General features: G+C 46.9%; 1 protein-coding gene across 1 annotated transcript; it reads right to left on the bottom strand.

Annotated features, from left to right (window-relative positions):
• Window positions 1-12,487: 12,487 nt before the first annotated feature.
• LOC139262735 (putative nuclease HARBI1) lies at window positions 12,488-13,381 on the bottom strand. Its single transcript, XM_070877887.1, has 2 exons — window positions 13,059-13,381; window positions 12,488-12,881 (listed from the first exon to the last, which is right to left on the bottom strand). The coding sequence occupies exons 1-2, from the start codon at window positions 13,379-13,381 to the stop codon at window positions 12,488-12,490; spliced, it is 717 nt and encodes a 238-aa protein (XP_070733988.1).
• Between the last annotated feature and the right edge of the window lie 10,187 nt (window positions 13,382-23,568).

The raw sequence follows: 23,568 nt of genomic DNA, 5'->3' as shown, positions 1-23,568 counted from the left end.
TGATCCAGTGGCAAGGGGGTCCAAGATGACTGGAGACCAGGCACTGCTATATGGGCCTAGTTGCCTGCGGCGAGATGTTGGCCGCAGGCTCGGCGCTGGGTAGCACCCTCGGTGGTAGGTGATCCGAGGTATGGTTGGGGACAGGCATTGGGAGGGTCAGTGGCCCACCGGGGTTCAGGGTGGGAGGGTAGGGGGGGGTCACAGCCCTGGAACTCACCACGTGTGGAGGTCATCCACCACCTTAAACATTCACTCCCTCCACCACGGCACACCGTGGCTGCAGTGTGTACCATCTACAAGATGCACTGCAGCAACTCACCAAGGCTTCTTCAGCAGCATCTCCCAAACCTGCGACCTCTAACACCTAGAAAGACAAGGGCAGCAGGTGCATGGGAACACTATCACCTCCAAGTTCCCCTCCAAGTTATACACCATCCTGACTTGGAAATAGAGCGCCATTCCTTCATCGTCACTAGGTCAAAATCCTGGAACTCCCTTCCCAACGGCAATGTGGGAGTACTTTCACCACAAGGACTGCAGCGGTTCAAGGTGGCGGCTCACCACCACCTGCTCAAGAGCAATTAGGGATGGGCAATAAATGTTGACCTTGCCAGCGATGCCTACATCCCGGAACGTACAAAAAAAAAACTGTACAGGAATCAGTACAAAAGCAAAAAGCAACTTTCCTCAAAATTGACTGTATCCCTTTAAGTAGCACTGGTGGGGTATCGGTCATGCAGCTGAATGCACATTCAGCTGTGCTTCCTTTGAAGAGGGCGTACAGACGATTGGTGACATTCAAAACAGGTCATGCATCAAATCAGCATTATACGCGGATTGAAGTCACAATCTGCCTCATTTTCATTCTTCTGCCGAACACAGGCAACAGCCGTGCTACTGATCTTCCCAAAAATGGCAACTGCTACTCCCTGCGCCGGAAGCAAAGAGGCCACCATTTTTCTGCTGAAACCGAACTTAAGTGCCAATGCTGAGAGAGGGGATTTCACGGCTTGAAAATTTGATTTGTAACAAGTTCTGCCAGGTCATTTTCATTGTAGCATTTTGAACATATTTAAAGCCACAATTATTACTCAATCAGTAACAGACTCTTAGATTTGTGACCTCATTGGGTACTTCAGAACTGGCCCCATGTATTTTTTCTTCTTATGTGAGGTATTACATGGTATTTACACCACAGAAACAGGTCATTTGGCCCAACAGATCCATGCCTATGTTTATACTCCACACAAGACTACTCCCACCCTTCATCTAACCCCACCAACATACCCTTCTATTCCTTTCTCTCTAATGTAGCTTCCTCTTAAGAGTATCTATGGTAGTCGCCTCAACTACTCATTGTGGAAGAGAGTTCCACATTGTAACCACTCTGTGGGTAAAGAGGTTTCTCCTGAATTCCCTATTTGATTTATTAGTGACTATCTTATATTTTTGGCCCCTCGTTCTGCTCTGCCCCACAAGTGGAAACATCTCTACATCTACCCTATCAAACCCTTTCATAATCTTGAAGACCTCTATCAGGACTAAAGAAACGAGCCCCTGCCTGTTCAATCTTTCCTGATAGGTATAACTTGGTACCATCCTAGTAAATCTTTTATACACCTTCTCCAGTGCCTTTATATCTGCTTTATAATATGGAGATCACAGCTCTACACAGTACTCAGTGTGGTCTAACCAAGGTCCTTTAAACGTTTAGAAAGTAGTTGAGGCCAATTCACTAAATATATTCAAAAGGGAGTTAGATGAAGTCCTTACTACTCGGGGGATCAAGGGTTATGGCGAGAAAGCAGGAAGGGGGTACTGAAGTTTCATGTTCAGCCATGAACTCATTGAATGGCGGTGCAGGCTAGAAGGGCTGAATGGCCTGCTCCTGAACCTATTTTCTATGTTTCTATGTTTCTATAACTTCTCTGCTTTTCAATTCTATCACTCTAGAAATTAACCCCAGTGCTTTGTTTATGGCTTTGTTAACCTGCATCACTACTTTTAGTGATGTATGCTGCTGGTCTATCACCTAAAAACCCTCAAAGCCTCCTTGATAAAGTGCAACATCGCCACCGACACCTGGGAATCCCTGGCCAAAGACCGCCCTAAGTGGAGGAAGAGCATCCGGGAGGGCGCTGAGCACCTCGAGTCTCGTTGCCAAGAGCATGTTGAAAACAAGCGCAGGCAGCGGAAGGAGCATGCGGCAAACGAAACTCCCCACCCACCCCTTCCTTCAACCATTGTCTGTCCCACCTGTGACAGAGATTGTAATTCCCATATTGCATTGTACAGTCACCCGAGAACTCACTTTTAGAGTGGAAGCAAGTCTTCCTCAATTTTGAGGGACTGCCTATGATGATGATAACAAAAAATGTTGAGCATTTGGAATGCTTGCCTTGTGCAGGAAATTAGCCTGAATATAGCATGGTGTGAACATATATCTTATTTGGCTCACAAGCAATGCAGGTATGGAACTGATATACATACGTAGACAGGCATTGCTTTGATTTACTGACCCAGACTAGTCTAACAACTCAAATATGCAGCTGTGAGTTTTGTGCAGGTTTAATTGCAGGTTGGAATTGTAAAGAAAGTCCAAAAGTTTCTTCTACTGTCATTTATTTTTCCAGCAGTTCCTTTCATCTTCACAGAACTAAAGCTCCACATGTGATCCCTTCTGAGTCAAGGTTGTCAAAAACAAGGCCATGAATCACTAACCGTTACACGGTCTGTATCTCTAAATGCATATTTGTTACGATTGTAAGGCATGGTGGAAGAGGTTGGAACTGGAGCTCAGACTGATTTTCTTTTCAGTTTTACTTTAGTAAGGTTAAGTAAGGGGTTTAAGGTTAAAGGATATATTGGTGTCAGGTGTGGTAGGGTAGAGAGTGATATAAAAACAGCTGTGGCTTCTTTAGTTATAAGTTGGTGGCAGAGGATGGTTTGAAAGAAAAGCCAGGGTGTAAGATTTCTAAATCTCTGGCATTAAATTGACAGCAAGACCGATTATTTTAAAACAATTTGGAATAGTTTATTAAACACACATGCACATGCACATCTATCAGAGAAACAGCCATTCTCAGCTATCCTACTGATCTACTTAGTTACAACAGATACAATGATGTTACAATAAAAAATGTATACTTTACTTCCCTCTGCTTCTTTGTCTGTGGAGGGAGGTCCTGCTTTTGCCATGTGCTAAGGAGAAGAGCGAGAAGAGACCCAGCAATCTTTGGCTTGAGTTTTTATACCTCTTAAGGCCATAGTTTCTCAGAAAGCCTCAGGACTGGATCTTGGTTCCAGGGCTGTTCCTGATTGGCTTCTCCTCATACATGTGTCTGTCTGGAGGGCCAGTGTCATTCCTTGATTAGGTTAATGGCTTTCCAATTAACATCTTTTCTAGTTTAGTGAGTTTCAAAGCCATGCTTCCTTTGTAATTTGAGCTCTGCCCAGCCAGGAGACATGAACTTGGGGAAGGTATGCATTTTGTCTCTTCAAACTTGTCTTTTTGTATAATCTACACTTTTAACATTTATATATATATATATATACAGAATCAATTTTATCATTACTAAACACTTTTATTCTTACAATAGGTAGGAGATTTACAATGCCTGAATAAGAGAAAGTGATGTGGAATTATACAACATCACGTTAACTATTTATAAAGGAAGTGAAGTCTAGAGTAGATTATTACAGTTTGGGGTTTTTACACTGGATATATGTTGGAACATGGTCCATATTAGAAAATGTCATAAAAAAGGGGCAGAGAGATTGATGGGAAATAAAAAATTAGCTTAGCATACAAAATAGAAAACATACTATAAGGTTGTGTGTGAGCTTGGTAGCAACAGTGTAGTGAATAAAGGCATTGTGACTGGACCTTGAAAGTATGCCAGAAGGCGGCCTTTGGTTGTAAAGGTTTGAAAGATAAAAGAGTTATTTAAAATCCAGCTACTTCTTTGCAATTTTCACACAGAACAACAGACAGATAAGAAAGAAGAATGAAACAGATAAGAACAGTGTATGTGCAGGGTTTCAGATCATGCTAGGCCTGGTGCAAAAATATAGAAAGGGAAGAGCCATCTTAGATCAGGTGGCAGAAGGATGCCAATCAAGGGAAAGGAGGAGGATTCAAATCTGCTAAAGGGAAAAAAAAACTTATAAAAGGAGCCATTTTGTGCTTAGAATGTTTAGTACAATGTTAGAATGCATGCTTACATTCATTGTGCTCTGGCCATAAACCTACTTTTCTTGTAAGTTGCTTGCTTTGCTTAAGGAAGAAATAAAGCTATTGAACATCTCAGCATCAACTATTTTTGGCACCACTCAAGTAAAAGGAAAATGCCAGTCTTTTTACCAACAATATACTACATGGGTTGAGTGTTAAAGATCAATCTTAGTGCATGTGGGTGAAGGCATGAAGTGTGGTAAATAAGGTTTGTGAGCTGCAGGCACAACTAGCCACATGGGAATATGAGGTTGTGGCGATAACGGAGACCTGGCTCAAAAAATGGCAGGATTGGAATATTCCTGGATATAAGGTCTCCAAGAAAGACAGGGAAGGAAAGAAAGGAGGTGGGGTGGCAGTATTGATTATTGAGAATACAGTGCTGGAGAGAGAGGATGTTCTGGAGGGGTCAAGGACAGAATCTATTTGGTTAGAGTTGGTGTCCCGACCTGTGATCAATATGTCGTCCTGGAAAACCATGGTGCGCGGAACCGACTTTAGCAGACTCTGCATGTTCCTTTCAAAAATAGCCGCGGCCGATCGAATCCCAAACGGGCATCTATTGTAGATGAACAGGCTTTTGTGCGTGTTGATGCAGGTGAGGCATTTCGAAGATTCCGCCAGCTCCTGCGTCATGTAGGCCGAGATTAGGTCCAACTTGGTGAAGGTCTTTCCTCCTGCCAGCGTCGCAAATAGGTCATCTACCTTGGGTAGCGGGTACTGGTCCTGCAGCGAAAAACAGTTAATCGTTACTTTATAGTCCCCACAAATTCTGACCGTGCTATTGACCTTGAGAACCGGAACAAGCGGACTGGCCCACTCGTTGAACTCAACCGGCGCGATGATGCCCTCTCATTGCAGCCTGTCCAGCTCGATCTCCACTTTCTCTCACAGCATGTAGGGCACTGCACATGCCTTGTGGTGGATGGGTCGTGTACTGGGAACCAAGTGGATCTGCACCTTCGCTCCAGAGAAATTTCCAATGTCTGGCTCAAACAACGACGGGAACTTGCTCAAAGCCTGGGCACATGAGGCGTCGTCGAAGGACGACAGCACTCGGATGTCGTCCCAGTTCCAGCGGATTTTTCCCAACCATCTTCTGCCGAACAGTGTGGGGCCATCTCCTGGTACAATCCATAGGGGTAGTTCGTGCACCGCTCCATCATAGGAGACTTTTATTACTGCGCTGCCAACTACAGGGATCAGCTCTTTAGTGTAAATTCTCAGCTTGGTATGAATAGGGCTCAGCTTGGGCCTTTGTGTCTTGTTGCACCACAGCCTCTCGAAGGCCTTTTTGCTCATGATAGACTGACTCGCACCCGTGTCCAATTCCATGGATACTGGAATTCTGTTCAGTTCAACTTTTAACATGATCGGTCGACATTTCGTGATGAAGGTGTGTACCCAGTACACGTCTGCCTCCTCGGTTCGAGTCTCTAGTTCAGTTTGATCCGCCATGGATCGGTCTTCCTCTGCAACGTGGTGGTTTGCAGGATTTGCAGCTCGTCTGCACATTCGCTGGAGGTGTCCCATTGTTCCACAGCCTTTGCACGCATAGTGTTTGAAGCAGCATTGATGGGCTCGATGATCACCTCCGCAGCGCCAACAAGGTGTTAATTGCTTCGCATTCACACTTGATGGCGGATTCTGAGTCATCTGAGGTCGTGCAGCTCAGGCGTGTATGTTCTGCCATATGCATTCCTGCCTGAAAATGACGTTACTTTGTGCACAGTACTTGCTGATGCATCTTTATGCTGCAAAATTAGTTTGGTGTTATTGCTGGTGGACATAAATGCCTGGGCTATCATTATGGCTTTGCTCAGGTTCGGTGTATTAACAGTCAATAATTTGCGAAGGATAACCTCATGGCCAATGCCTAGCACAAAAAAGTCTGTGAGCATTTGCTCTAAGAATCCACTGAATTTACAATGTCCTGCAAGGCACCTTAATTCGGCGATGTAGCTCGCCACGTCCTGGCCTTCAGACCATTGATGTGTATAAGATCGATACCTTGCCATCAGATCACTCTCCTTCGGATTTAGGTGCTCCTGGACCAGTGTATGCAGTTCTTCATACGATTTGGTTGTTGGTTTCACCGGAGCAAGAAGATTCTTCATCAGGTCATAGGTTGTTGCTCCGCAGAAGGTGAGGAGGATCGCCTTTTGTTTGGCAGTGTTCTCATTCCCTTCCAGCTCGTTGGCAACGAAGTATTGGTCGAGTCGCTCCACGAAGGCTTCCCAATCATCACCTTCTGAGAATTTCTCCAGGATACCAACAGTTCTCTGCATTTTCACGTGATGGTTCATTAGCGATTATATCTCAAATAAAGCAATGTGACTGAGTACTGTAGACTTCAGTAAGTGTGACCTTAGTCTCTTTTATTCTGACTCCAGAGTGCTCCCACAGCATGGGAGACCTGCTTATAAGGGATGCTGGGATTCCTTGGGACTTCAACAGATGCGCCCTCTGGTGGCGGTAGAATGCTGGTTACAAGGTGTTGCATACATAACAGATACCTGTTGAGGAGAGTATTGAAGGCTGCCTCCAAAGTGTCCAGGCTTCGGTCTGCCTATAGGAGATGGCATATCTCTGTCAGCACTTCCTTTCAGAAGCGCAGCCTTCTCACACACTGCTCATCAGAGAGCTGGAGGTATGAGCATTGGTGCCTGTAAACCCGTGGGGGATAAGCCCTCCTCCCCAGACGTCTTCGGCCTCTCCTCATCCATGGACCGACATGGCTAAGAGCCCTTTTTCTAGCTTGATGCCACCTGGCAATAGCATGGGGCATGATGCGCTGGTGAACTAGTAATACCCCCATTACATTTTCTCACTCACCTTGTAAAAGCACTGTAATGGCAGATAAAAGAGCCGTTTGCAAGTCAGAGTTTCATACAGCGTGGTGTACGCAACAGTTATAGTCAATGTGACCTGCGATGTGGAGCCTAATCTCTCCATTTAAATATGCTGCTAATACCGCCTGCTGCACCCGGGGAATGTCTGTTTTTTCAGACATTTCCTGGGGCAGGTGTTAAATTAAGCATTAGGGCCGAATTTTGCATCTGGGGCAGTAGCAGAGCATTGCACGACAATTGATGTCATGATCGCAGTGGGATCGAAATTTGGTACTGTCAATTGAGGCGTTGTCACCGCATAAGAGAAATTTTTAACGTCTCGCTTCAGGTGCGCTCCCCAAATGTGAAATTCAGTGTTGACGCCTAAAGAATTGATAGCAGCGTTAAATCATGGCGTTGCATACTTAACCTGGATGGGCTACGTTATGCTAAGTGGGCCATTAAGCATAGGCTCAACATCCGGGACTTAGGCATCATTTGGAGCTGCGCCACAGACATAGTGGCGCCACCTGGATTGAATTGAGACGTTGATTGGCCGTCTCAATGCCTTGTGGCTATATTCGCTTCCTACGCACTCACTCAGAGCGTGAGGATAGAAAACCTTGCAGCAACAGCTCGTCAGTGTGCACATCGGTTCACAGATGCCGCAGTGGATGCACTCCTTGATGTCCTAGAGAGATGTCGCCAGGTGCTGAGGACAGAGGCTGGGAGGAGACCCCAACCCCAAACATACCGAAGGCAATGGAGGGAGATAGCAGAGCAAGTGTCTGCGAGTGACACGGTGCCAAGGACAACTATGCAATGTTGGAAAAAGTGGAACGGTTGGTGAAGGTGAGTATCTTCAATTTCAAACTTCAACATGCTATGCTCTCACCTCAATGTGCACTCTCTGCTCAATGTAATGTTTTTGAATCCATGCTCTAAGTGGGTGAGGCACAGTCAAGGTTCCCATTTGTAGTTTCTCCCAATGCAAGGGCCTACATGCGCTGTTAATCTTGCTGCATGGCTCTACAGACCCACCCCTCATGTTGTTTACTCCTTAGTCTTCATATGTGTCTCGAAGACAGTAGCCTCCCCGTTACTGTGAGGTCCTGTCACCCGAATTCAAGCATTGCCACAGCAAGTCGACGCCGCAAATGGTACTTACATCGAGCTGTGAAGACTGTCATAGAGTAAAATGTACTAAACATCGAGCTGTGAAGACGCTCATAGAGTAAAATGTACTAAACATCGAGCTGTGAAGACTCTCATAGAATAAATGGTAGTAAAGTATGTAAGGCGCATCGGACACACTGACGGAAGGCCTCTAACTCTGACTTTCTCTTTATTGTTACAGGCAAAGCTCACCCACAACCGCCGAGAGCAAATGCGGATTGGTGGTGGGGAGTCTGACCTCCAAGTGCTCACTCCGTTGGAGGAACAGATAGCTGCCCTGGTGGGTGTGCCCGACCCTCCTCGGGACAGTGACAGTATGTTGAGTTCTTTTGCAGCGACCTGCAGGAAAATTGGCCCTGACACCATCAACGCATAGCTATTCCACGAGACTGCAATTCACAAATGCCTTTCCCGATCCTGACCCCTTCCCTTGCAGGTAACCACCGTTCTGTGTTTGTATTTTCAGATAACCAGCCAGATCCACTGGGGCCTTCTTGGCACCTTCTACGGGTGCAAATGGTGGCGATGATCCAGAGGACGAGGAGGAGCAAGAGGACGAGGAGGAGCAAGAGGACGACACCTCCTTCGACATCACGCAGGAGGCTGCACCGTTGGAGAGCAGGGCCAACAGCGCGGCTGACCAAGGGGTGTTGGGGGAGGCAGAGGTGGGTGATGCTCTGGGACCCAATAGCCTCCAGCAATGCCACGGAGGAGTGGAAGTCCGGGGGCCAGCTCCCCGGAAGGTGAGTGCGCGCCTGAGTGATGCTCAGCAGCACTCTGATGATGAGCCCGGCCTCGAGGTTGTTGCAAGACAATCCCTGCAATTGCACAGTGATTTGCTGGGTGCACTAGCAAAGGTGCCACAGAGTCTTGATGCACTAGCTGTGAGGATGGAGGAGTCATAACTCTCAGCAGCCCATCGAGCCCATCCTTGGTAGATACCAACTGATGCTGGATACAAACAGTGACCATAGGATCTCAGATATTATGGCACGGGCTGTGGCTGATGTTGCAGTGGCCATTGAGCATCAGGCCGATGCTATTGTAGGCCTCCATACACAAATGCCATCAGTGTGTGGTGTCCTGAATCAGCTCTCTGCTGTACTGCAATCGCAGACACTCTTGATGCAGAGGCAAATCGTTTCAACAGATGCACTGACTGTTGCCATCTGGTCTGGGGCCACATCAGTTGAATGAGGACCTAACCTTGCCGACCCAGCACAGGATTCTGACCTCACCTAGATTTCTGCTGATGATGATCCTCTGCCATGGCCTGTTGAGCCAATTGGACCGTGATGTCGTTTCTCAGGACAACATCATTCTGCCTTCGCAGCTGCCGCTTCCACACCCCATCCACAACAGAGTGTTTCCACCCATGCTGAGGTAATGCAGTCCGCAGCCGGGTCTTCCAGGGTCCGAGCCGGTCGTGTACGTCCTGCTAGGCCATCATGTGTGGCTGCGGATCGAAGTCAGCAACCAACTACCAGCCTTGCTAAAGGCCCTGAGATCCCATTGAGGAGGAGCAGTAGTCCTGGGAGAAGGGATAAGGGAAGGGGTTGTAAAGCCCTCCTTAAGACAAGGTAAAGACCTTTGTGAAAGTGGCCACATATGCTGACCTTGTGAAGATATGAGCTTTTAACATTAGTTACAATTATATGACGCACCTAACACTTGGTTCATAGTCAACAGAGATGGCTAACTGGTTGCAATGTGAACTCATGTAAATTGTTGCACTTGGATGAACGATCCCACAATTGTTTGGTACTCGCCAGAGATGGCTCTCTTGTTACAAAATGAATTGATGTCAATAGGCCTATTTGGATTTCTATGAGAATGTTTGAAGGGGGTTTGTGGGTATGTTGATGTGTTGGGGATGAAGTTGTTGTCTTGTGGTTGTTTTCACCACACACGATTTATGTTTGTAATAAAGCAAGTTTGGATTGTTCACATGATGATGCACTGATTATTTAAGACGGAGGGCTGCAGGGTATGTAGCGATGTGTTGAGTTGATGCCCAAGTGTATAGGTTGGGCATTCAGCACGTCAAGACTCATTCATTGGAATCGATGAGTCTCTGACAAGCAGTCCTTCCACCCACAGCACTGTCATGCTGCCTCCTCCTTTTAAGGACTTTTAAGGAGCTCTTTCATAGTGCTCAACAAAAATATATTCCAGTGAAAAAGAAGGGCGGTAAGAGAAGGGATAACCAGCCGTGGATAACCAAGGAAATAAAGGAGAGTATCAAATTAAAAACCAATGCGTATAAGGTGGCCAAGGTTAGTGGGAAGCTAGAAGATTGGGAAAATTTTAAACGACAGCAAAGAATGACTAAGAAAGCAATAAAGAAAGGAAAGATAGATTACGAAGGTAAACTTGCGCAAAACATAAAAACAGATAGTAAAAGCTTTTACCGATATATAAAACGGAAAAGAATGACTAAAGTAAATGTTGGTCCCTTAGAAGATGAGAAGGGGGATTTAATAATGGGAAATGTGGAAATGGCTGAGACCTTAAACAATTATTTTGCTTCGGTCTTCACAGTGGAAGACACAAAAACCATGCCAAAAATTGCTGGTCACAGGAATGTGGGAAGGGAGGACCTTGAGATAATCACTATCACTAGGGGGGTAATGCTGGACAGGCTAATGGGACTCAAGGTAGACAAGTCCCCATGTCCTGATGAAATGCATCCTAGGGTATTAAAAGAGATGGCAGAAGTTATAGCAGATGCATTCGTTATAATCAACCAAAATTCTCTGGACTCTGGGGAGGTACCAGTGGATTGGAAAGCAGCTAATGTAATGCCTCTGTTTAAAAAAGGGGGCAGACAAAAGGCAGGTAACTATAGGCCGGTTAGTTTAACATCTGTAGTGGGGAAAATGCTTGAAACTATCATTAAGGAAGAAATAACGGGACATTTAGATAGGAATAGTGCAATCAAGCAGACGCAGCATGGATTCATGAAGGGGAAATCATGTTTAACTAATTTACTGGAATTCTTTCAGGATATAACGAGCATGGTAGATAGAGGTGTACCGATGGATGTGGTGTATTTAGATTTCCAAAAGGCATTCGATAAGGTGCCACAGAAAAGGTTACTGCAGAAGATAAAGGTACGCGGAGTCAGAGGAAATGTATTTGCATGGATAGAGAATTGGCTGGCTAACAGAAAGCAGAGAGTCGGGATTAATGGGTCCTTTTCGGGTTGGAAATCGGTGGTTAGTGGTGTGCCACAGGGATCGGTGCTGGGACCTCAACTGTTTACAATATACATAGATGACCTGGAAGAGGGGACAGAGTAGTGTAACAAAATTTGCAGATGGCACAAAGATTAGTGGGAAAGCGGGTTGTGTAGAGGACACAGAGAGGCTGCAAATAGATTTAGATAGTTTAAGCGAATGGGCTAAGGTTTGGCAGATGGAATACAATGTCGGAAAGTGTGAGGTCATCCACCTTGGGAAAAAAAACAGTAAAAGGGAATATTATTTGAATGGATAGAAATTACAACATGCTGCGGTGCAGAGGAACCTGGGGTCCTTGTGCATGAATCCCAAAAAGTTAGTTTGCAGGTGCAGCAGGTAATCAGGAAGGCGAATGGAATGTTGGCCTTCATTGCGAGAGGGATGGAGTACAAAAGCAGGGAGGTCCTGCTGCAACTGTATAGGGTATTGGTGAGGCCGCACCTGGAGTATTGTGTGCAGTTTTGGTCACCTTACTTAAGGAAGGATATACTGCCTTTGGAGGGGGTACAGAGGCGATTCACTAGGCTGATTCCGGAGATGAGGGGGTTACCTTATAATGATAGATTGAGTAGACTGGGTCTTTACTCGTTGGAGTTCAGAAGGATGAGGGGTAATCTTATAGAAACATTTAAAATAATGAAAGGGATAGACAAGATAGAGGCAGAGAGGTTGTTTCCACTGGCCGGGGAGACGAGAACTAGGGGGCACAGCCTCAAAATACGGGGGAGCCAATTTAAAACCGGTTGAGAAGGAATTTCTTCTTCCAGAGGGTTGTGAATCTGTGGAATTCTCTGCCTAAGGAAGCAGTTGAGGCTAGCTCATTGAATGTATTCAAGTCACAGATAGATAGATTTTTCACCAATCAGGGAATTAAGGGTTACGGGGAGCGGGCGGGTAAGTGGAGCTGAGTCCACGGCCAGATCAGCCATGATCTTGTTGAATGGCGAAGCAGGCTCGAGGGGCTAGATGGCCTACTCCTGTTCCTAATTCTTATGTTCTTATGTTCATTGAGGATCCTCGTCTTCCTCGGCATCGTCGTCCTCCTCCTGAGATGGATCATCCATCCCTGCCATTAATGGCTGGGCCCTCATAATGGCCAGGTTGTGCAGCATGCGGCAGACATCGGTAATCATGGAGACTCTATCAGGTGAGTACTGCAATGCCCCTCCAGAGCGGTCAAGGCAGGGGAAACGCTGCTTCAGAATCCCGATAGTTTGCTCGATAATGGCCTGGGTTGTGGTATAACTGGTGTTGTAGCGCTGCTCAGCAGGGATGGTGGGATTGCGGAGAGGGGCCACACCATATCCTTTGTTGCCCAGGAGCCAGCCACAGCCTACATGCGGTGGCTTGAAGAGTTGTGGCACACTGGTTTCCCACAGGATGAAGGCATCGTGGCAGCTGCCAGGATATCAGGCATTGACAGCGAGGATCATCTGCCTTTGATCGCAGACCAGCTCTACGTTGAGGGAGTGGAATCCCTTGCGATTCCGAAAGATCTCTCCATTGTGGGGCGGGACCCTCAATGCCACATGCGAACAATCAATAGCTCCTTGAACCCTGGGGAAGCCCGCTAGCCTGGCAAAGCCACGATTGCATTCATCCTTGTCTTCCCTTGACATGCTGAACTTGATGTAGTCCAATCGTTTGCCGTAGAGAGCATCGGTCACCTGGCAAATGCAGCAATGTATTGCAAACTGCGAGCTGTTGCATTTATCGCCTACAGGAGATTCAAAGGTGCCAGTTGCATAGAAATTCAGTGCTACTGTCACTTTCATTGCCACTGACAGCGAGGTCCTAATGCTGGTGTCAGCCGCCAGGTATGTCCGCAGAAGGTAGCAAAGCTCCGTGACCACCTCTTTGCGGAACCTCAGCCTTCTTAAGCACTGCTCCTCAGACATCTCAAGATTAAGAGTAATGCGCGCGGTAAACCCTGCATGTGTACGACCTCCTGCCCTGCCATCTGGGGCCTCTCCTCTGGAGAGGATCCACATTTGCCATAAGCTGTCCCTGCAGCCAATGCCTTTCAAGTCGGCACCACAGGATGAAGTGGTGTGCAATCACTGCCCTCATCACTTGGCACAGGTCACAGCAAGAGAGAGATTTCAAAGTTAGCCGAGATGGCAGCCAATGTGTCCCAGATACAGGTAGTCAATCTGACGAGTCAGCAGCAGTGCGACGCCAACGCCCTACTGTCTGTGCGAGCATCAAACACAGCACTGACCAAGACTTCTGAGTTCCGGTTGCAACACCGATTTTTTTCTCTGCCTTTTGCAGTCCAACTTTTTCAGGCATCATGGACGCCAGCCGTTAAGTGAGGCGGCAAAAGTGAATGTGGCAAGAAGGACGCCAAGGAGGCATTGCAAGCCTACTGACGTCAAGATTTCCATAGTGTTAGCCGGTGGGATGTTACGTTTTCACGCCCCTAAAAAATTTCAAGCGAATTTCGCATCAGGCATGAAAAGCACCGAGTGCCACTCTCAGACGCCTAATTCCCAGTTAACACCTAACGCCAGCGTTATTACCATGCGTTATCAACTGAATTTCAATCCCAGTGAAACTAGAGGACTGTGCAGTAAGTTATTGCACCACCGCAAACCATGAGCCAAATTTGCCGGCCAGGCGGTAAAAGCTGGGCACCCGGTGTTACACCTAGAAACACCATTTATCATCTCTCTGGGCACAAACTGAGGCTTAACTGAGCTGAAAATCCAGCCCATAGAGTACAAAAGCAAGGTAGTTTTGATGAACCTTTATAAAACACTGGTTCAGCCTCAACTGGATATTGTGACTAATTCTGGGTTAGGATCTGGAATTCTCTGCCTGAAAGGGTGGTGGAGGCTGATTCAATTGTGGCTTTCAAAAGGGAATTGGATAAGTAAGTGAAGGAAAGTTAATTGCAGGGCTACGTGGAAAGGGCAGGGGAGTGGGACTAGCTGAAGTGCTCTTGCAGAGAGCCAGTTCAGGCGCCTCCTCCTGTGCTGTAACCATTCATTGATTCTATGATCCTGTACGCTGATCCAATGTCCGCTAAAACACTTATCTTCCCAATATCTAGGTAACTGTAACAAGATTGTGATCAAACTCTGCCACTGTATTTTGGCTTACTAGAATATATCATGTGTTGCCATGTGACCTCCTCACGTTCCTTGGGCAGATAAATATTCACTATCAAACTGAGGCTCAGATTATATATCAGCAAATTTATTTAAGATGTGTTGATTTCCAGTGTCGTTGTGCATGGGCAGTCAAAAAAATAAAGACTTGAATTTATATAGCGCCAAAGTCCCAGGTGAAATATGGCACCTCCAACAGTGCAGCACTCTTTCAGAACTCCATTGGAGTGTCTGCCCAGAGTATATGCTCTGGAAGCAGGATTTGAGGGTGAGAATAATGAAACCAATGTGGGACGGGCATGTAATGGGGAGGAGTAAGAAGCAAATAAAGGAGGGTGACAGGGAAAAGTAGTGGGGGATGAGGAGGAGAGATTGGAAGGTGAGGAGGGGTAAGGGAGAGGAGGCCGGAGAGGAAGGAAGGGAAGGGGATATGAGGGGAGGGGATGGGGAAGAGATGAAAGGGAGGTAGAAGACAGTAGGATAGGAGAGAGAAGACAGTGGGAGAGAAGGGGGAGCAGGAGAGAATAGAGCGTGAGTGGGATGGAGTGCTGTGGGAGGGTAATTCAGATCAACAGAGGTAGAGAACAGACAGAATATCGGGGAGAGATGGTTTGCATGCGAACTGGAATGAGGGGTTACAATAAAAGAGGAAATAAGGTGGGGTGAGAATAGCCTGTGAGGGGCAACTGTAATTGTCATGTATCTCACATTATTATATATAACTGTATCCTAACATGCTATACATGACTGTAATAAGATATGACCTGTAACCACCAGCATACATTACCACCAGGGGTGCACTTGCAAGAGACAGGTATATAAGGGCAGGTCTCAGGCAAGTGCAGCATTCCAGAGCTGTGAAATAAAGGTGCAGGTCCAGAGTGACCTTGACTTCACTACATACCTCGTGTGAATCTGTACTGAGGGGACAGGGCTTTACAGTGGCGACGGGTTACGGGATTACAGAATCCACAGAATGGCGAACAATGGATCAGATGAAAAGTACAATGCAGTAGACAATTGGGAGGACTTTATAGAAAGGCTCCAGCAAAGCTTTCTAACCAAAGACTGGTTAGGCGACGATAAGGCAGACAAGAGAAGAGCCCATCTCTTGACCAGCTGTGGCTCGAAAACATACGCTTTAATGAAGGATCTGTTGGCACCCGAGAAACCAGCAAGCAAGTCGTTTGAAGAATTGAGCACACTGGTAAGAGACTACCTGAAGCCAACGAGCAGCCTACACATGGCCAGACACAGGTTCTACAACTACAGACGCTGTGTGGGCCAGAGCATACCCGACTTTGTGGCGGAACTTCGGAGGTTGGCTAGTTTATGTGAGTTCTCCGATGAACTGAGGAGAGAAATGCTGAGAGACTTTTTCATTGAAGGAAGAGGCCACGGAGGCATATTCCGAAAGCTCATAGAGACCAAGAATCTGACCTTAGAGGCAGCAGCACTGGTTGCACAGACATTCTTGGTCGGGGAAGAAGAAACGAGGTTGATTTACAATGCAGGTACGACAACTAACGAAATATCGGAACAAGAAGTTCACAGCAGTAAACAAGCTGCTACCCCCACACACAGACAAAACCGGAGAACAGACTCTCGACAGCAGGCAGAAGCCATCAAGGGCCACAGGAACGGCCGTTCACACCTCATCAACCCACAATGCGATCAATCAACTACAAACTGAGAGAAGCTCAAGAGAGATCAGCCAGAAGCAGTTCATTCTTTGGAAACTCTTTGAACAATGGAACAGGTCTGTGTTGGAGGTGTGGGTGTGGGCACTCGTCAAGGGGATGTCGATTTCAGCAGGCTGTTTGCAGAAATTGTGAACATACAGGACATTTGGCCCGCATGTGCAAAAAAACGGCAGCTCAGCTGGTATACTAATCGGATGGGTCGGAAAGCGGACCAGAAGATGGTGGGGACAGTACCCGGGACACTGATGTACAGCGGGTCAACACGATCAATGGCCACTACTCCTACAACAGGACGCCTCCTATAATGATGAGGGTCCTACTCAACGGGATATCTGTCAACATGGAGCTGGATACGGAAGCGAGTCAATCTCTCATGGGCGCTCAACAATTTGAACAACTGTGGCCGCATAAAAGAGACAGATCAAAACTCACAAGGGTTGACACCACACTAAGGACCTATACCAAAGAAATCGTACCAATCCTCGGCAGCGCCATGCTCTCTGTCACACACAAAGGGACAGTGAACCGACTTCCCCTGTGGATTGTCCCCGGAGACCCCGCAGCACTGCTGGGGAGAAGCTGGCTGGCAAAACTAAACTGGAAATGGGATGATGTCCATGCCATGTCATTACAGGAACGGACCTCCTGCTCAACAGTTATAAAGCGATTTGAACATCTCTTTCAGCCAGGTGTGGGCACTTTCAAAGGGGCCAAAGTCAAAATCTACATCACACAGGATGCTAGACCGGTCCATCACAAGGTCAGAGCTGTACCCTATGTGATGAGTAAAAAGATTGAACACGAACTAGACAGGCTTCTGCGGGAAGGCATTCTATCACCTGTGGAATTTAGCGACTGGGCAAGTCCCATTGTCCCAATCATGATGCCTGATGGATCCATATGAATCTGTGGGGACTACAAATCTACCATAAACAGAGTCTCCCTACAGGACCAGTACCCGCTGCCCAGAGCGGAGGACTTATTTGCCACATTGGCTGGAGGTAAACTTTTCTCAAAATTAGACCTCACATCTGCGTATATGATGCAAGAATTGACCGAGGAATCCAAGCTACTCACCACCATCAACACACATCGAGGCCTTTTCATGTACAATAGATGCCCATTTGGCATCAGGTCAGCAGCTGCCATATTCCAGCGCAACATGGAGAGTATGCTCAAGTCCATCCCGGGAACGGTTGTATTTCAAGACGACATACTTATTATCACGGGCAGGGACACCGACTCCCATCTCCGTAATTTGGAGGAAGTACTAAAGCGGTTGGATCGGGTAGGCCTACGAGTCAAGAAATCCATGTGCCTGTTTCTCGCACCCGAGGTTGAATTTTTGGGCAGAAGGATGCCGCTGATGGAATCCGCCCAACAGAGTCCAAAACAGAAGCAATTTGCCTGGCATCCAGGCCCCGGAATGTCTCAGAACTGCGCGCCTTTCTCGGGCTACTCAATTACTTTGAGAACATTATGCAGAACTTAAGCATGCTGCTGGAGCCTCTCCACGTGCTACTCAGAAAGCGGTGCGATTAGTTTTGGGGGGACGCCCAGGAATGCGCCTTCAATAAGACACGCAACCTTCTGTGTTCCAACAGTGTTTTGACTTTCTTTGACCCATATCAAAAGCTAGTTCTCACATGCGATGCGTCAGCGTATGGGGTCGGGTGCGTTTTGCAACATGTCAATAGTGCGGGCAAATTACAACCCATAGCTTATGCCTCCAGGTCACTTTCGCGGGTGGAGCGCGGGTACGGAATGGGAGAGAAGGAGGCGCTCGCGTGCGTGTACGGTGTCAAAAAGATGCACCAATACCTTTTCGGGGCCAAGTTCGCATTAGAAACCGACCACAAGCCCCTCACGTCCCTCCTATTTGAGAGCAAGGCAATAAACGCCAACGCCTCGGCGCGAATTCAACGGTGGGCACTCATGCTGGCGTCCTACGACTATACCATAAGGCACAGACCAGGCATAGACAACTGTGCCGACGCGCTCAGCAGGCTACCCCTGGCGACCACGAAAGGGTCTGACAAACAGGACTGTGAGATAGTCATGGCAATCAATGCCTTTGAGTCCACAGGTTCGCCCATGACGGCTCGCCAAATCAGAGCCTAGACGGCCAGCGACCCTACATTAACCTTAGTAAAAAGATGTGTCCTAACTGGTGACTGGGCAGAGGCTCGTGATGCCTGCCCCGAGGAATTAAAATCCTTTCACAGGCGCATGCATGAGCTATCACTACAAGCAGACTGCCTGATGTGGGGCAGCCGAGTAGTCATGCCTCTGCAAGGCAGAGAGGCATTTGTCCGGGAGCTCCACCGCGAGCACCCGGAGATCATTCTCATGAAGGCCATAGCCAGATCCTACGTCTGGTGGCCTGGTATTGACGCGGACCTGGAGCTCTGCGTCCGAAGGTGCACCATTTGTGCCCAACTCAGCAATGTCCCCAGGGAGGCTCCACTGAGCCCCTGGCCCTGGCCTATCAAACCGTGGTCGCGGGTGCAAGTAGACTATGCAGGCCCATTCATGGGCAAAATGTTCCTCGTAGTTGTAGATGCATTTTCAAAGTGGATCGAATGCACCATTTTAAACTCGAGCATAACATTCACTACTGTGGAGAGCCTCGCAACCATGTTTGCAATGCACGGAATCCCTGACATATTGGTCAGTGACAATGGTCCGTGCTTCACCAGCGCAGAATTCCAAGACTTTATAATTGACCACGGCATAAATCACGTCAAGATGGCACCGTTCAAGCCGGCCTCCAATGGCCAGGCGGAGAGAGCAGTGCAAATCATTAAACAAGGCATGCTTAAAATCCAAGGTCCCACGCTGCAGGGTTGCCTGTCGCGACTACTGCTGGCATACAGACCTCGTCCGCACTCATTGACTGGGATCCCCCCCGCGCAACTGTTGATGAAAAGGACTTTAAAAATAAGGCTCTCATTAATCCTCCCAGACATGCACAAAATCGTTGAGGCAAAGCGCCGTAAGCTGACTGAGTACCATGACAGAAATTCGAGGGGGAGATGGAATGAGATAGGGGATAAAGTGTTTGTACTAAACTATGGCAGAGGTCCCAAATGGCTTGAAGGGACAGTAACGGGCAAGGAGGGAAACAGGCTACTGGTAGCACAAATGGACAATGGCCAAACCTGCCGGAGACATGTAGACCAAGTCAAAAGCAGATTTACCAACAACACTGTGGAACCAGAGGCAGACTACAATGTGGAACTCGCACCACACCTGGTGGACAGACAGAGGGAAAAACCTGAGGAAAGGGCAATCCCAACAGACAGTCCAGGCGAGTCAACAACAATCACACCAATCGAAACAGACAGCCCAGGCGAGATACCAGCAACCACACCCAAAAAAAAACAGACACCAAGGCAAACAACTGAACCACAACTCAGACGCTCCACGCAAGAGCGTAGACCATCTGAGAGACTGAACCTATAAAGACAATAAGACCTTGGGGGAGGGTGATGTCATGTATCTTACATTATTATATATAACTGTATCCTAACATGCTATACATGACTGTAATAAGATATGACCTGTAACCACCAGCATACCTTACCACCAGGGGTGCACTTGCAAGAGACAGGTATATAAGGACAGGTCTCAGGCAAGTGCAGCATTCCAGAGCTGTGAAATAATGGTGCAGGTCCAGAGTGACCTTGACTTCACTACATGCCTCATGTGAATCTGTACTGAGGGGACAGGACTTTACAGTAATCAGTGGGGGTCGGAGGCGGGGGGGGGGGTGGGCGGAAGGGAGTTCTACCCAGGATTTGGGGCAGGATCAGCCCTGGATGAGGCTGGCAGTCAGAAGTTCTGCCCCTCAACACTTCTAGCAGCAGAGTGAGGCTCAAGAAAGTTTGCCCCCAGTATATGTACAGATTACATACTTTACAAATATTCTCAAAGTTAAACCAACACAAGCATTTTTGTTCACAGAGATTACAAAATGCGGTGGTATAGAGGGATTTGGGGATCCTTGTACATGAAACACAAAAAGTTAGCATGTAGTGACAGCAAGTAATCAGGAAGGCAAATGGAATGTTGGCCTTTATTGCAAGGGGATGGAGTATAAAAGTAGGAAAGTCCTGCTACAATTGTACAGGACGTTGGTAAGACCACACCTGCGTACAGTTTTGGTCTCCTTATTTAAGGAAAGATATACTTGCACTGGAGGCAGTTCAGAGAAGGTTCACGAGGTTGATTCCTGAGATGAAGGGGTTGTCATATGAAGAAAGGTTGAGCAGGTTGGGCCTATACTCATTGGGGTTTAGAAGACTTAGAGGTGATCTTATTGAAACGTATAAGATTCTGAGGGGGCTTGACAGGGTAGATGCAGAGAGAATGTTTCCCCTCGTGGGGGAATCCAGAACTAGGGGGCATAGTTTCAGAATAAGGGGTCGCCCTTTTAAAACGGAAATGAGGAGGATTTTCTTCTCTCAGAGGGTCATGAATCTTTGGAATTCTCTCTCTCAGAGAGCTGTGGAGGCTGGGTCATTGAATATATTTAAGGTGGAGATACAGATTTTTGAAAGTTAAGGGAGTTAAGGGTTATGGGGAACGGGCAGGAAAGTGGAGTTGAGTCCATGATCAGATCAACCATAATTTTATTGCATGGCGGAGCAGGCTCGAGGGGCCAAATGGCCTACCCTGCTCCTATTTCTTATGTTCTTATGTATATGTTCTATCTTTTAAAACAACATTCACCCTTTAAACATAATCACTCATTTCATACATAGCCAAACACTACCATGACGCCAAATCTAAAATAAATCTCGTTTACACTCCCTCGACTGCCAATTGAGATAAAACGAACCACAAACATACCATTCACAATTTTTCGTACACATATCTCTCAGCCTGTCTGATAGTATCAAACTGGCCAAGTTGAACAGAATGATGGCTAAGCAGAAAGGTATGCGCGTGTGGAGAATAAACACAAGCATGAGCAAGAAAGAAAAAGGAACAGAAAGAGAGAAGAGGGAGAAATAGTGAGAAAGAGAGCGAGAAAGGGAGAAAGGAGAAAGCAAAAGAAAGAAAAAAATACATTTATTTTCACCTTTCACGACCTCAAGATGTCCCAAACGCTTTACAGCCAATTAAGTACTTTTGAAGTGTTGCAATGGCCTGTTTCTGTGCCGTAAATACTATATAGATGCTTCAAAGGAATAATGCATCTCAAGTGACACCTTTTTCATCCCAGACTGTGGTTGATGTGGCTTACAGACCCAGCCAACAGAAACCAGTATTAAGCTTATGTGTACATTGTGGGAAGCAATAATGAAACCATTAGATCATCTAAAACAGCCAACAATGCTTCATTTTTGTCACATCTGAGGAAGATTTTTTGTTCAAAGTACTCTCCATTTTATAAATTAAAATAATACTCTTTGAGGCCTAGAAATTGGATTAGGCCTGAAAGGCCAATTAGGCGGTGTCACAGGCCAGAACTTTTTGCCTGCACCTGCTAAAAGTGGTCTAGGCAACATGCAAGATATGTGCTACCTGTTGATTATATTGATTGGAGTGCCGATCTCAGCACTAAACGCGCTGGTGATTGGCTTGGCTCTCAACGGGGTGGGGGGGAGGTGCAATATTGGGTGCAGTCTAATGGCCAGTAATCTTTGGCCGAGGCACTCTGTACTACCTAAATGGGAGGTGCTTTGTTGCAGCAGCATCTCATTGACAGTCTGGATGAAGACAGGGCTCGGCAACTTGGGGAGTGAGCATAAAGGTTCACGGATGCTGCACTGCAGACCTTGGTCATGGCTGTTCAAAGAAGGCAGGCTGTCCTGTACCCGCAGTGTGGCAGGAAGCTATCCAAGGCCACTTGCATAAGGTTCTGGGAGGAGATAGCTAACTATTTATACCAAAGATAGTGAGGAACCAATGGGCAATGAGAGAGAGGAACATAAAGTATTTAATATCAGTAGAGAAAAAGTACGAGAAACTAATGGGACTAAAAGTCGGCAATCCCCTGGACCCGATGGCCTAAATCCTAGGGGCTGGATTTTCCAGTCCCTTGTGATCCGGGTTTCGCCGAGGAGCGGCGTGAAAGGCGCCCCATCGCGATCCTCCGGTCCGGTTTTGCAGCAGCGCTGATCAGCACCGCCGGGAAGAGCTGCGCCAGGTGTGCAACGCCTCTGCTTGAGACACCGGCATGAGTTTTGACTTTTGCCCGATCCGTCTGCCTGGAAGTGCACCCACAATGACCGCTTGGGAAATCAGAGTGGTCCAGCATAGCCGACGGCAGAGAGGAAGGTAAAGTACTCCAAAGGTAAGTGCGAATGCTTGTTCTGTTAATTTTTTTCAACGATTTGTGTTGTGGTGGCGTGGTCAATGTTTTGGGAATGTTTTTGTGTTTGTGTTAAAGTTACCCCCCTCTCCCCCACATACCTCTCTTGGAGCGCACACGGCCCGGCTCTTTAGTTCACGAGTTTCCCAACCTTGCACGATAAAAAGTGTACAACGCCTCCCTTAGCGCTGTGCCCCATGACGCAGGGCCCAGATGCTGAAACTTGCATACTAAAGTGCAAACTATTCCCGGCCAGTAACTTCCATTTTCGCCCCGAAGACAGAAAAGCCTAAAATCCAGCCCTAAGTTTCTAAAAGAGGTGGCTGCAGCGATAGTGAATGCATTGATTGTGATTTTCCAAAATTCCCTACATTCAGGAAAGGTCCCAGCGGCTTGGAAGGTAGCAAATGTAATCCCACTATTCAAGAAAGGAGAGAGAAAACCGGGAATACAGGCCAGCTAGCCTGACATCAATCGTCGGAAAAATGCTAGAATCCATTATTAAGAAAGTGGTAACAGGATACTCAGAAAATCATCATAATAGGCAGAGTCAACATGGTTTTATGAAAGGTAAACTGTGTTTGACAAATTTATTAGAGATTTTTGAGGATGTAACTAGCAAGGTAGATAAAGGGGAACCAGTGCATGTAATATATTTGGATTTTCAAAAGGCCAGTGATAAGGTGCCACATAAAAGGTTGTTAAGCAAGATAAGGGCACATGGGGTTGTGGGTACGGTATCAGCATGGATAAAGGATTGGTTAACAGACAGAAAACAAAGAGTGGGGATAACCAGGTAATTTTCAGATTGGCAGCCAGTAACTAGTGGGGTATCGCAAGGATCCGTGTTTGGTCCTCAGCTATTTACAATTTATATCAATGACTTAGTTGAAGGGACCAAATGTGATGTATGCATGTTTGTTGATGATACAAAGGGAGGTGGAAAA

This window comes from Pristiophorus japonicus, chromosome 4, assembly GCF_044704955.1.
Source record: "Pristiophorus japonicus isolate sPriJap1 chromosome 4, sPriJap1.hap1, whole genome shotgun sequence".
In the NCBI taxonomy this organism is placed as follows: domain Eukaryota; kingdom Metazoa; phylum Chordata; class Chondrichthyes; family Pristiophoridae; genus Pristiophorus; species Pristiophorus japonicus.
The sequence above is the reverse complement of the archived record's forward strand: the minus strand, read 5'-3'. Positions and strand labels throughout refer to the sequence as shown.